The sequence below is a fragment of the Lepisma saccharinum genome, chromosome 10 (genome assembly GCF_977018435.1).
Source record: "Lepisma saccharinum chromosome 10, izLepSacc3.1, whole genome shotgun sequence".
In the NCBI taxonomy this organism is placed as follows: Eukaryota; Metazoa; Arthropoda; class Insecta; order Zygentoma; family Lepismatidae; genus Lepisma; species Lepisma saccharinum.
In genome coordinates, this window is record NC_139238.1 from 59,057,315 (window position 1) to 59,073,190 (window position 15,876).

Consider the following 15,876-nt stretch of genomic DNA (forward strand, 5'->3'; position numbering starts at 1 on the left):
CAATTCTTCCAGCCACAGTTCAACTAGCGGCACTTCCATTTGGCATGATCTTGACGTTACTGCTTTTATGGCCTCAACCGCTCCTGCTACATGCCCAAGTGGATCATCATCGACAAGCCGAGTGTTTCTCCGTATGATATTCGCCCACCACCTGTGATGCCAACACCTGTGAACTTCGAGTGTAGAAGTGGGAAAACTGTGGTGGTGACTTATAGTCCATACAAAGCAGAACTAATACAATCGTTGGAGACAATTGCTGCACGTAAAACTGCTAATCCACCAAAAACAAGGAAGAGGAGGAATGAGGATAAAACTAAGAGTGGAAAAAGTAAGTAAATTAATTAAAAAGGAGCAAGAGAGCAAGCAAAATTGGTCAAATTCACATTCCCCAATCCCAAATTTCAGCACAAAACATGTCAAGAGCAATCTGACACTAGTTTGAAACTAGTTTCTACTGATTATGATGACAGTGCCGACAATTGTGACTGCATCTACTGTGGCAAGGCCTACAAGCATAACAGCAGGGAAGAAGGAGTGGATTCGTTGCACCCGTTGTCTTTAGTGGGCACATGAATTGTGTGCTGATAGTGACAACTGGAAGACATCTGTATGTGATTTCTGTAAAGCATAGCAAGTCATTCAATGCTTTTTTGTACTTCTGTACTAATCATATATATATATATATATATATATATATATATATATATATATATATATATATATATATATAAATAATATATATATGATATAATATATATATATATATATATATATATATATATATATATATATATATATATATTATTATATAATGTTAAATTCCTAATAATACCCTACCCACTATCCGATATTAGGATGGCTTTTTTGATTCTTCAAATTTGCATTGTTTTTAATTTTGTACTGCACAACAAAGAATTTAACAATAAGGGAGATAAACACATCACAAGGCAAAAGGTAAGGTACCAATAGTTCATATTACCAAAAATTAAGCATTTCTGTTTATTTTCGTGGGTTAATTATGGTGATTTCAAAAAGTATTCGATATTATGCAGGTTTACCTTAGTGATAAGGTAACTCAAGAGGTAACAGATTCAGAAACTACTGAATGTTCATATGTAGATGGTAATTTATCTCAAAATGTAGAACAAGAAAATGGTAAACCTGTTAGGACAAAAAATACTAGTTTAGGCAGGGGATTATAAGTTGTCCGACATATCTTTTATGAGTTTTGAAAAACCTGCATGCTTTGGAGATGCCACAACATGCAAAGAAAATTCCAAATGGAAGGGAGCGATGGATGATGAATATAAATCACTCTTGAAGAATGAAGTTTGGGAATTAGTAGATCTTCCAGATCACCAGGGTGTAGTTAAATGTAAATTGGTACATAAAGTAAAAACAGATGTAAATTGATTGATTGATTTAGTTTATTTTACTTCGCGTTTTGTGCCTCTTGGCTAATTTGCGAAGATGGGGATGAGTGATGAAATGATGAAATTGATGAATGGACATTCACAAACAACCAAGCCCGACAAGGATTCGAACCCGGGACCCTTGGAGTTGCAGCACGATGTGCTAACCACTCGGCCACAGGGTCGGGCAACAGATGTAAATGAAGACTTAGATAGATACAAAGCTTGATTAGTAGCATGGGGCCTTACGAAAAGATATGGTATCGATTATGAAGAGACATTTGAACCCGTTGTAAAACACTCTACTCCCAGACTTTTGTTTGCTATTGGTGTGGAATACATTATGGGCATAGAGCATATTGATATCAGTTTTGCTTTCCTGAATGGTGATTTAAATGAGACAATTTATATGGAACAACCACAAGGTTATCATGTTGATAATGAAGTATTTCTACTCAAAAATAAATTGTATGGTCTAAAACAAGCAAGCTTTGAATCTGAAAATACATTATGTGCTAATCAAATTGAAATACAATCAATTAAAATGTAAACCTTGTGTGTATACAACATGTATAAATGGTAATAAGATGATTGTAGCATAATATATTGATGACAGTATTGTATTTAGTGATGATGCACAAAAAAAAACAAATGTTGATCAGTGTACTGAAAGAAAATTTTGATGTTAAACTATTGGGACTTTAAGACATTGTCTGGGAATGGAGATTGATAAAAATAAGAAACTGATTACTCTGACATTATCTAAGAAGAAGTATACTAAACAGTGACTTGCACGTTTTGGTATGAATAATTGTAAAACTGTATCAACTCACATGGAGCTAAATGTAAAATTAGAGATAGCTCATAAATGTGAAACAAAATTTCCCTATCAGCAATTGGTAGGTAGTGTCATGTATCTAGAAGTTTGTACACTACCAGATATTGCCTTTGCTTGCAGTATACTCAGTCATTTCAATAATTGTTATGATGTAAGACATTGGGTTGCAGCAAAACAAGTTTTGAGATATTTGGCAGGTACACTAGATTCTAGACTCAAGTTTCAAAAAGGTGGATAGGAATTAAAAGTCTACACAGATGCTGACGGGGCTAATGATTTCATAGATCATAAATCATACAGAGGTTTAGTTGTAAAATTTGAAGATTTGGTTATAAATTGGGAATCAAGGAAACAATGCACTGTTGCTTATTCAAATACCAAAGCAGAGTATTATAGTTTGGGTAATGCAGGCAAAGAGGCACAATTCATGGAACATTTATCTGAGATAATTGATATTAAGGTACCAATTACAAGTTGTAATGATAAATTAAGTGCTCATAAAATTGTTGAAAATTCTCAGCAACATAAGCATACAAAATACATTAATCTACATTTGCCTCAATTAGTAGTTTGTTTCTTTATACAGCATATTTGCAGAAGATAAAATTCAAAATACAAGTGTATAAAACACAACGTATTACTAACATCCTTGACCCTGTACGACTTCATTATATTAGGAATGCTGCTCAAGAAGAAGATTTTCATTTGGTTTATCAACCAGTGAATGATATGATTGCAGATTTATTAACACAACCTACAGGGGATGGACAAAAATATGGAAACACCTGCAGAAATGCACATTACCTTTATTAATATCGAGAAGGACCACCTTTGGCACGCAGAACGACCTGCAGTCAACGTGGAATGGACAAATACAGGTCGCGGATGGTTGTCAAAGGGATGTTGTACCATTATTCATCCAAAGCAGCTGCAAGTTTTTGTACAGACGATGGTGGTGGGTAGTGGGCTCACACCTTGGTCTCCAAAACCGACCACAGGGGCTCAAAAATATTGAGGTCTGGTGATTGTGGAGGCCATGGCAGATGTGACACTTCATCTTCTTGCTCATCAAACCACTCCTGGACGATGTGAGCTGTATGAACAAGGGCTCTGTCATCTTCAAACATGGCATCACCATCTGAGAACAAAGTTTGCACCATGGGATGCAGCTGGTCACTCAAAATTGTTACGTAGTCCCTGGCAGTGACATGTCCATGCAGGCTGATGATGGGTCCAGCAGAATACCAGGAGATGGCTGCCCAAATCAGCACTGAACCACCGCCATGCTTCACTCTCAGTAACAGACAGTCTGTATCGTACACTTGTGCTGGCGTTCTCCAAACGTACACTTGGCCAGCAGTTGGAAACAATGTAAAGGATGACTCATCCGACTAGATTACAATGCTTCCACTGCTCCATTGTCCACTTTTTATGGACGTTGCACCACTGTCTCCGTCTAGCAGCATGGTCAACAGTCACGAGTGGTTTTGGGTAATTGCATAATTGGAAGGAACGCCGACTTGTAACAATTATTGGGGGGGCTCTGATCACTGAAATAAATTAATGAATGACTCACTCCCTCCCTTTTTTAAGTTTTGGGCTCAGTGTTTGGAATCTCGTAAAAGCCCATGAATTCCTCAAAAATATTAAAATTTTCATTTACAGTTCGAATGCAAAATGTCAATTGCTCACGGATGGATATGTCACATGTTTCATCAACCATAATAGCAAAATATTCCAGACTTTTAATATCTGCTACCATGGAGCACAGAACAGATCTCCCTAATATATTAATGATCTCGTTCTGAATATCATGTGAGAGCCATTTGTAGCCCGAACGTCCCATCCACTCTCCTAGTTCATGCAGATCTTCTTTTGATACTATTTTTAATAAGAATGTTAACAATACTCATAATTATATACTTAGTATATAGTAATAAGTCATGTGTTTTGCTGTCTCTGGTCATAGCCTCCCAAAGTTGATGGTTTAGCGGTCTCAACCCCCCAAAATTGATGGTCTAGAACATTTCAATTGTGTATTTAAAGTTAAGTTCATGTGGCACAATTCAGAGTAAACTTTACAAGAGAAGCAAAAAAATAAATTAGATTATCTTAAGCAAAATAATTTGGGGGCTCTGCCCCCACATCGATAACATTGGGGGGGCTCGAGCCCCCTCAAGCCCCATGGAGTCGGCGCCTATGATAATTGGGAAGAAATGATAGTGTCAAATAACTCCTAGGTTTAATTTTCTTAATCACAGCTATTACATCACTTACATCTATTCTAGGATATGTATGACTATGTTTCATCTTATATTCCAATTTCTGGCCATTATTTTTGTAGTTAGATTCGAAATATTTTGAAAAGGTGTTAGCAGCAGTTATGTCATCATTGATAACATTATCATTAATAATATTATTGTATAAATGTTGTGTATCTTTTGATTTGACTTGACTCCAGTACAATTTTTTATCTTGGGTGTAGCTAAAAAGTAGTTTATTATTGTAATTTTGTTTGCCCTCAATTATTTTTTCTTTACATGCCCTTCTAAGTTCCATATACTTAAACAAAAATTCGAACTTCCTTGATTTTCTATATTTACCATAATACCTTCTTTTTTTGTTTAACAATGATTTAGTTTCCTTGGTAACCCAAGCAACCTCAATATTATGGTAGTTTGTTTTTCTTTTAGTAAGGTTTTTATCAATTACTTTGGACAGATATTCATCCAGAATTTCTACAAAGATATTAGCATCATCATGTTCAATAATCATATCACTTACATCTAGTAGGTCATAATATAATTGTAAGAAATTACCTTGATTAAATACATAGTGTTCAGTACCAACATTATTAGCATTTTCTTTGTGTTCTTTAATATTAGTGCTATTCCAGCAAAAATTCAAAAGGAGAATGAAAATGGTCTACATTTGTTAGAGTAGACACAGGAGCATCCAATTTCAAGTGTTCTATAGTAATAGTAACTATATCAACTAAAGTTAATCCAGGAATGTAACAACGTATCGCAGTTATGTTTAAAATAATTACGGAGGGTCAGTGCATATTTGAGTATGGGGAAGTGTTAAAATGTTTTGTTCTAAAAGATTCTCATACTCAAATATGTTCACGCAAATTTTTAATATGTGTTATATATTCTGTGAAGTGACTAAATGTTTTTGTTCATCTTGTTCTGGCTGCAGAAATAAAACTTCTAGTTTCCAGTTAAGTTCAGCGTATTAATTTTTTTGCACTATCAGGTTTGAATAACTAACTAACTAACTAACTAACTCTCTAGCCTTCTTAAACCCGAAGGTTCATGGCTGCAGCAACACAGGCCTTTCATCTTTCCCTATCTTGAGCAAGTTCTATATACTCTTTTCCATCCCTACCGATTTCCCTTAGGTCCATCTCAACGTTGTCCCTCCATCTTCGTCTTGGCCTTCCTACAGGTCTCTTACCATCAGGTTTCCCAACAAGAATCCTGTAAACTCCTCTTTCCTCTCCCATACGTGCCACATAGCCTGCCCACCTAAGTCTTCTTGATTTAATTATTCTAATAATATCTGGACATGAATACAAATTATGTAGTTCTAAATTATGTAACCTTCTCCACTCACCTGTCTCCTCATCCCTTTTAGGTCCAAAAATTTTCCTAAGGATCTTATTTTTAAATACTCTCAATTTATGTTCCTCTTTCAATGTAAGGGACCAAGTTTCACATCCATATAATACTACAGGCAAAATTACTGTTTTGGATATTTTAACTTTTAGTTTCTTAGATATTAAACGAGAAGACAAAAGTTTATGAAGAGAGAAGTAACATGCATTTCCTGAATTAAGCCTACTTTTTATTTCCTCTTTAATATAATTTTCATTTGTTAATATTACTCCTAAGTATTTGAATTTGGAAACTGGTTCAAATGAGTTGTTATCAATAATTACATTTTGATTATTACCTAACACTTGGTTTCGGCCTGTAAGCATATATTTAGTTTTCTCTTTGATAACTTCCAAACCTATCTCTTTAGCAGTTTTGAAAAATATTTTAGCATTATTCTTAATTGTATTTACATCATCCCCCAGTAAGTCTACATCATCTGCATATGCTAACAACTGAGTCACACCATTTAATTTTAGTCCTTCTTTAGTTTCTTTTACCATCCTTACAGCATATTCTAAGGCAAAATTAAAGAGCAATGGAGATAATGCATCTCCTTGTTTTAACCCATCATGAATTGTAAATTTCTCAGACATATTAATACAAACACGAATTTTACTTTCTGTTTCACTGGTGCATATTTTTATCATACTAACAAGCTTCTTAGGTATTCCAAACTATACTAATATATTATATAATTTATCTCTTTTGACCGAATCATATGCTTTTTTGAAATCAATGAATAGCTGATGGACAGTTTGATTATATTCCCACTTTTTTTCAAGTGTCTGTCTGATGTGAAAAATTTGATCTGTAGTTGATCTGTTACGTTTAAATCCCCATTGATAATCACCTATAATTTCATTAGCATATGGGGTTAGTCTTGTTAAAAGAATGTTAGATAATATTTTATATGTTGTTGAGAGTAGAGAAATTCCACGGTAATTATTGCAGTTCATTTTATCACCTTTTTTAAACACAGGAGCAATTATGGATTCTTTCCACTGTTGAGGGATTTCTTCTTTATTCCATATTAAACAAATTAATTTATGAATTTGACATATTAATGAATTTCCACCATATTTAATTAACTCAGCTGGTATTAAATCAATGCCAGGTGCTTTGTTATTCTTTAGACTTTTAATAGCATCTTTAACTTCAGTCAAGTTAGGTTCGGGAACTAAAGGTTCTGCTGTGTGGACTTCATTTATTTCTGATTTATCTCCTACATTGACATTTAAAAGGTCATTAAAGTAGTTCTTCCATCTATTTAGAATATCGCTTGGGTCAGCTAGAAAATCACCGTCTTTATCTTTCATCAAGTTTACTTTAGGTTGCCACCCCTTTCTAAACTCATTTACACCTTTATATAAATCTCTGATATTTTTATTTTTGTTGTTTGTTTCAATTTCGTTAAATTTGCTTTTCAAGTAATCTCTTTTTTTACTTCTAAACGTGAGGTTAACTTCTCGCTTTATTCTATTATAATTGTTTAGATTTGTATCATCAGAGTTATTTAACCACCTAAGTCTAGCCTGATTTCTTATTTCTATTAGATTATGACATTCATTATCAAACCATGGCTTACTTTTTCTCGGTTTATGGTATCCTATACTTTCTTTAGCTGCTGATTCTATTGCATTACGTATGTGCTCCCAATTCTTATTTACATCTGTTTCATTTATATTTTCATCATCATTTAAATCCTGCAAAACATCAAATCTATTTGACAGTTTAATTTGGTAATCTTTCTTAATTCTTTCATCAGTAAACTTTCCTGTATCAAATTTTAGAACTTTTAGATTTTGTTGCTTATGATTTATCACTGAGATTCTTTCTCTTAATTTAGCAATTACTAAATAATGGTCACTGGCACAGTTAGCACCTCTATGTGTACGAACGTCAATTATACTAGTATGCCTTCTCTTATCAATGAGAATATGATCTATCTGATTATGAGTTTTACCATCTGGAGAAGACCAGGTATATTTATGGATATCTTTATGTTTAAAAGTGGTACTTTTCACAATTAAATTCTTTGAGGTTGCAAAAGTAATCAATCTTATACCATTATCATTACTTAATTCATGAAGACTTTCTTTACCAATTGTGGGTTTAAATGTCTCTTCTTTGCCAATCTGTGCATTACAGTCACCTAACAGAATTTTCATATCATACTGAGAAAATTTATCAAAGACCTGTTCTAACTCTGTATGAAAATCATCTTTAGTATTATCATCTTTATCTTCCGTTGGTGCATGTATGTTTATTTAAATAATTTTACACCACCTACCCTGTAAAACTGCATATGATATCCTATCATTAATAAATTCTATTGTTTTAAGAGCCGAGATATTTCTATTATTTATGAAAAAAACCTGTTCCAAAATTATGATTTTCAGTACCACCATAGAAAAAAGTATAATTTTTAGTTTTACAATTCCCTTCTCCTGGCCACCTAACTTCCTGGACAGCTACTACATCTAATTTATACTTAACTATCTCATTAACTGTACACTGAAATGCCCCAGGCCGGTAAAGGCTCAGAAGATTCCAGGTGCCTAATTTAATATCTTTATTCCTAACGTAGATCTTATCCTTAGTCCAGGGACCTCCCAAAAAAGAGTGAATTCATTTGCACACATAGGCATTTTAATTTACCCCTCTAAAAGCCAATAATAATTTGTATATTGGTAGTGGTAACAACTGTAGATATTAAAATGCGAATTTCGTGTTTCGTTACCAACAGTTTCCATGGTAGGACAAACCCATGAGTAAGGTTAGAAATATTCGAAAACGAATCCAAGATGGTCAATGGGTGTTATCCTGATGAACATGACGCCCAATGAAAATTTAATTTCACCCGGCCAGCGATGCTGTCAGCCCTAGATATGATTTGCTCACCATTCACTATCTCTCTCTTCCCAGGTTTGAATAATGGCTTAAAATTAAACACTTAGCTACATTGCACTTCAACGCAAGTTGTGAGCTGCCAACTTTCAGTTGGTCCCTCAGCTGGACTCTGTGGTTAAAAGTTTTTAAATTTCACAAATTCCATGAAATTAGAAATTATAAACTGCTATTATAATACACAATGAAACAGAAATAGTAAATTGAATAAAGAATCTTGTAAAATTTTTACGATTCTGGTTGATCGACTTGAAATCAGAGAGGTTTGAAACACCGAATAGAGTTTTTCTCCATCTGGAGGAAATCGCCACAAAGTTTGAGAAAAAGAAGCAAATCTGTGAGAAGTTAATACGACATTTTATTTACAATACCCTACATAATATTGAACAGTTCTCAAAATATAATATTTTTCACATGTCGAGAAAATGTGCTTGGAACACAGGAAGGTGGATGTTTTCATAAAGTTCAACGTATTTTCAAGGACAAATTGTCAGTAAGTTAATGTAGAGCAGATTGTTAGACGCTGATATCCTTATTGTTCATCAAGCATCAATGATCGAAGGTTCAAATCACACCCTCTTCTATTTCTTGTTATCCAGACAGAGACCGTTAATTATAGAACATTTCAGAAATTAATCCGATGCACACTTTGAGGGATGTCACTTCTAGGTATTTTTTTCATAAGAAGCTGTTGATTATCAGGATTTACGGTTAAAACTTTTTACAGCAATGTGTTTCCAGGGTGCTGTATGTAATGTTATTGTATGTATTGTTTAAGCTCTTCACTGACACGTAAAGTATTGATTATTTCGATATACTAACACACACATACACAATTATATTAATCAGTAATGCAGGACATTCATGAAGTGCATGTGCATTAGTGTAATGAAGGGGAGAGTTAAATGCTTTCAAATTACTTAATTTGGTAATATAATGTCTGTTCCTTCATACTGAAGGCATTTCCTCACTTCCATCTTCTGAAGTGTCTAAAACTAATAGTAAATCACCAATTAACATAAGTTATTGTGATGGAGGCCGAAGTGATATAAAACTACTGTTAACAATTTATATTTCGAGTGACAAACAAAAAAATTCAAAACCTGAGAATGATTGTTAATGCGCCACAGCTTTATATCCAAAATACTTGTCTTTTTTTTTTTTTTAACAGAAAGTATCAGATCTAACAAAGTTTCCCCTAACTTGACAATATTCAAAACAACCACCACAGACTTAGCTCTACATAACTTGATTCTGTGCATTAAGCTTTTCAAAATATGATAAAGAATAACAAGCATTACAATGCAGAACAGCAAGCAGTTTAACATTGGAAGTTCAAAAAGACATTCATGTTGGAAATGGATTATTTAAAAACCTTTGTAGTAGTAATAATATTAATAAGGTCAACTATTCTAAGCCGCCTGTTTTGTCCTTAAGGTCTGTTCTTACTACTAAAAGATAATGCTGATGTTTAGCTATTATTATTATTATCTTTATTTTTAATAACAACATTAAAATGTAAATATATAATTACTCTACTCTCATTTTACTGTGCATGAAGGGACTTAAGAAGATTGTAAAGTAGTGCCCACATATTTACGATGTTGGCCATTTTTGGTCCAGATATGATCATCACCATGCTCTGGCTGTTTTAGCACCAAGGTATACATACATGAAGGCTGGGTTGACTCCAGAATTGCTTCATTCAGGGACAAGATCAGAAAAATTCCCACCTCGGATGACATCCAAGAAATCAAACTCTCAGGTTTGCCGCATGGCAGTCAGATGCCATACTGACTGAATCACAATGGATCCATATCAATAAGTACAGAGTAATAATAATTCCTGCATATAAAGACATACCTAGGAAGGAAAGAAACACCCTCAAAGCAAATGGTTGATTAACACTCACAATGTCTTATAATAACAATATACTAACAAAAGTAATGACTTACACTCCATCAGATGTGAACATAAGCAGTGGAAGCTTCCAGGACAACACACTCTCATGCTGACGAACCACAATTATTACTGGGAATGCTCGATTTGCCTGTTCACTAGCTACATGCACACGGATGGCCTTGTCTGTTAATTTCTAGTTAAAGATAAAGAAACATCAAAACTCAAAATCAATTTTTCACACATATTTGCATTTCAGAAATAAAATGTACATCATCAATTTCTGTATACAAATTATGAAATACACTGAGAATTTAGATTAGATTTAATTTATTTTGCATTCGTCGACAATGTTAAACAGGGCTTCATGTCGCAAATTATATGTGATAATTTATGTTAATTACAAGATAAAAGATAACATTTTAACATGGTACAATTTAAATTTCTATTGGGTAGTTCATGAAATGGGCTGTACTGCAATAATCATTGAAGTACACTTTAATAATTTGTTCCTAAGGAGAAAAGACATAGGATTCATCAAAAGATTATAAGACAAGATAAAAATAATCATTAAAATGTTCATGGGGTAGTGGTAATATTGTTGCCTCATAATCAAGAGATTTTAGGTTCAATGCCTGTTGGCAGTCCTGATAATTTTCAATGTGCATAAAGTGAACTTATAAACTCAAAAGCCCAATTCATGTTCTCCATGAGAATGGTCATACTCCTCATTTCGCTTTTATATTTATGTATTTTTAAAATAAGTAGTTGCATCTATCTATTACTTACAGCTTCCTGTACCAGGGTGGTTGAGAGGGGCATGCAACATGTGCTACCACCCAGACTGTGTGTGTGTGAGAGAGAGAGAGAGACAGAGAGAGAGAGAGAGAGAGGAAGAGAGAGAGGAAGAGAGAGAGAGAGAGAGGAAGAGAGAGAGAGAGAGAGAGAGAGAGAGAGAGAGAGAGAGAGAGAGAGAGAGAGAGAGATGAGTGCATGTTGTTAACGTATATGTACAAATCTATCTAAGAACAGTCCAGATGAAATCTCCTTAGCTCCATATAAGTTTCTTACTAATGGGAAGTATTTTCTCTTACACATGCGAGTGTACAATTCAGTCCAGGATACATCAATTTGATATCTAAATGGTGTCCTAAAAAGGTTATAAGATGTTGTTGTTGTTGTTGTTGAGTTGGTGTTTTAAGTCCACTTTATGCACAGTATGGCTAATCGGGACTGGACCTACAGTTTAAAGTGGGATCTGAACCACTTGTGCCTCCACCGGGTATCGAACCCGGGCCCCCTTGATTACAAGGCAATGATGCTACCACTGCGCCATGGGGGAGGCAAAGGTTATAAGAAAAATAACTTCCATGTTATCCATATAATGCTAGGAAAATGTCCATAATATTCTCCAATCTAGTTAATTAAAAATCCTGAAAACCTTCTTTTTACAACCAAATAAAATCAGAAAATGTTAAAAAGATTTTTTCGGCAAGAAATGTTCTTTCCATAACTAGATAATGCCCAGATGAGATTCAAATGTAGTATAAAAATTGTACTTATCCTATCCATACAATATCCAAAGTATGTAAAAAAAATGTCTAAATCAAAGCTATAATGTCCAGATAACTTCCCACTTCATGTCCAAAACATGTCCAGAAGTTATCTGGAAATGTCCATAACATATCCATTTCTGGATATTCCCTGGATATCATGTATGCGGACAAATAGATATTCAGGGAACATCCAATGATGTCCATTGGTTATTCCTCAATATCTATTGGATATCCAGAACTTCCAACATGAATATCCAATGGATGTCTTTTGGACATTTGTGTGCTGTGTGGGTATCTGGCAGTGAGAGACAATTGATCTAGAGTAACGTGCTCATATCACCTATACTAACATAAATACTTTTTCAAAGTTGAAGACAGCAAATTCTACTTAAACGTGACATACATCTTGATTGCATCGTCCCATTTTCTGAGGCAGTAAAACGATAAAAAAAGGTAAAGTGTTCCCCTGTGCTTAGCACCACGCCATGAAGGCGTATAGGGGGTGTGGGGGTAACGCCCCACACTTTCTTGATCCGGTCGTGAGTAGGGGTGATGTGATCAGCACCATGCCCCTGACCGCCTTTATACCCCAGGGTTTCCCCCAGGTACCCATGTTATTCGACGCTGGGTGGGCGCCGGGACCGCTTCCAACCGTTAGAAAAGTTCCCGGATTTGAACCGGCCGGGGATCGAACCCGGGACCTTTAGCATGGTAGTCAGACGCGTTACCGACTGAGCCACCGCGGCAGTAAAACAATTAAACAGCAAATACAGATTTTTTTTAAAAAAAAATTGAAGTAATTAATCTACTGATAGTTAAGCGACATTTTGCTTACAATTTCTGTGCAATGAAATACGAATAATGTTGATTAAACATAACTTCCCTTAAAATACTTTCCAAGATTTGTAGCTATAAGTGGAAAATTTTGTGTCACTGGTAGGACAGACGAAATACTGCCTCTTCTCTTAATAAGATATTTATTTCAATTTCTGAGAATTGTCAAAAGATGAGAAATAAATTATTTTTAAAACAAAGACTTCTCAATATTCAATTTGCGTTGAGGGTGTGTATAACAGTTAAAGGAGACATTTATTGTTTTTTGTGTCACGAGTGGGTCACAATAGACAACTAACATAAATCAAAAAGTTAAAATAAACAAATAATATGTAAAATACCTACTACCTTCTAACTTAATTGTGTATAAAACTTGAATTCCTATGCAAATGACAATTTCAGATGGTTCACTAAGAAGAAGGGATAAAGTTACAGCATTGGATTTAATTTTAAAAATTGAAGTTCAAGGATACTTTCACATGGAAGGTCCCAAAGACATAATTAAATGAATTGATTGATTGGCTTTATTTTACTTTTTTCTATTATTGGACTAAATCTTATGTACAAGCTTAAGAAGAGTAAATTTTAATATTTTACATGTGTGCATTGTTGCAGTTTGCAAAATTATGATTCCATCTTATTATAAACACAACTTTTTTGTTTAACTTACATTTAGTTATAGGGTACTGTTAGAAAATTTGTGTAACAGATATTTATTTATTTATTTATTTATTTATTTATTGAACTCAACAGGTACATACCTAATTACAGAGCCCATATGAAGGACACATAGTCATTACAATTACATATATTTCTATAATATAGAGATAGAAATTATATATAAATATATACATACATACATATATATATATATGTATATATATATATATATACATATAGACATACATATATACACACACACACACACACATATACATATATATATATATAAAATATTAAAAATATATATACACTTTATCACACAATTTAAATACGAACTTATGTGTTTAAGCTTAGGCCATTGTGTTAATAGTGGCTTTACTGAAGTCCCTTAGGTTCATAGAAAAGATATCAATGGTGTTATTCTTGATTAGCAAGTTATTGTAACTGGTGCACATTCTCCACAATGGAGATTTCTTTTTAATTTCGGATCTAGCCTTTTTTATAAGAAAAACTTCATTCTTTAGTCTAGTTTTCGACGACGGGATTCGAAAATTAATCTGGCAGAGTAGATGTTCAGCATCTATTTCGTGATTTAACAATTTCCACAAGAATACTATTTCATGTAACCTTCTTCTGTGACACAGCTTTGTAAACCGACATTCATATATTAGGTTGTCGTAGTGTTCAAATGTGGGGTAAACTTTTTGAAATTTGTATTTTAGAAATCTAAGAAATCTCGATTGGACTCTTTCAATTGATGCATATTCGAGTTTGGGTCTTACATATGAATAATACAAAACTTTTAGTGTCTCTATACTCTTGAAATCCCTCCCCATTCTAAGAATAAACCCAAGGTTCTTGAACGCTTCACTAATTATTTGTTCTACGTGTTTATTAAAAGTAAGATTTGAATCAAAATTAACCCCTAAATCCTTGACTGTAAAATGTCTTCCTAGAGTATTGTTGCATATTTGATACTGAAATTCAACTGGGTTTTTCTTTCGAGTATATGTTACATAATGACATTTACTGATATTTAGTGTTAAATCATTGATTTTTGTCCACGTTTCTAACTTTGTAACATCATTTTGAAGTTGCACACTGTCATCTTGTTTGCTTATTTTTCTGTAAAATTTCAGGTCATCTGCAAACAGCAATTTGTGTGAGTTTTCAAATGAATCCATCAAATCATTAATAAGTAATGTGAAAAGAAGTAGCCCAAGGTTAGACCCCTGAGGTACTCCTGAGGTGACTCTTATCTCGTCGGATGTGTGTCCTTTATACGTTATGTACTGCTTATGAATATTCCTGGTTTGTGGGCAGGGACGTCATTAGGGGGGCCCAGGGCTCAGGTCCCGGCTGTTGTAACTCTGGCCCCCGCAAACAAAATTTTGATCTCTTAAAAATTATCCTAAATTAATACTACATATTATTTTCTGGTAAATTTGTAGCAGAGTTGGAAACACTGCACGGGAAACAAACCTGCTACTCCAAAGAAAATCTTTGGAAGTAAATGTAGGACAGCAAAATTCCACCCTTTAGTTGCTTACCAGTTTCCTACGGTCACTGTGTATTTGTTCATGTGTGGCAAGATTTCTAACATTGTTGTCCATTTTGAATGGATAAATTTATCAGAACTGGATATTTTAAAACTATCTCAAAACATGTGGAACATGACGACAATGAAGAGGGTGTTGATCCAAGTTTTGACATTCCAAAGTTAGACAAAACAAGTGGATGTACTAATGTGAAAATAATTACTGATCTTGGGGTAGATAATCCTAAGTAACCAATTTTGCAAAACTATCCAAATACTACTTTCGGAAAGCGAAAGCAATCATTTCAAAAGCACTGACTTGCATTTGCGCAGTGGCTAGAATATAGTGTGGAACTTGATGCATGCTTTTGTTTTCCATGCCGTAAATTTGGCACAGACTCAGGATATGCAGAACCAAGTTTCAGGAAAATATGGATGCGCAACTGGAAGAAAGCATATGAAAAAAATAAGGAACATGGAGGAACGTCCTATCATCTAAAATGCATGGAAGTGTGGGTGAGTTTTGTAAAACAATGGACATTTCCACTACTATTTTTTAAAGATCATT

At 34.0% G+C, this 15,876-nt stretch overlaps 1 protein-coding gene across 1 annotated transcript in view; it reads right to left on the minus strand.

Annotated features, from left to right (window-relative positions):
* LOC145993916 (SID1 transmembrane family member 1-like) overlaps nt 1-15,876 on the minus strand; it is a 373,625-nt gene that overhangs the window by 186,382 nt on the left and 171,367 nt on the right. The window contains exon 2 of the mRNA XM_083129833.1: nt 10,775-10,914. Coding sequence (XP_082985959.1) covers nt 10,775-10,914 — 140 coding nt within the window. The remainder of the gene's footprint in view (nt 1-10,774; nt 10,915-15,876) is intronic.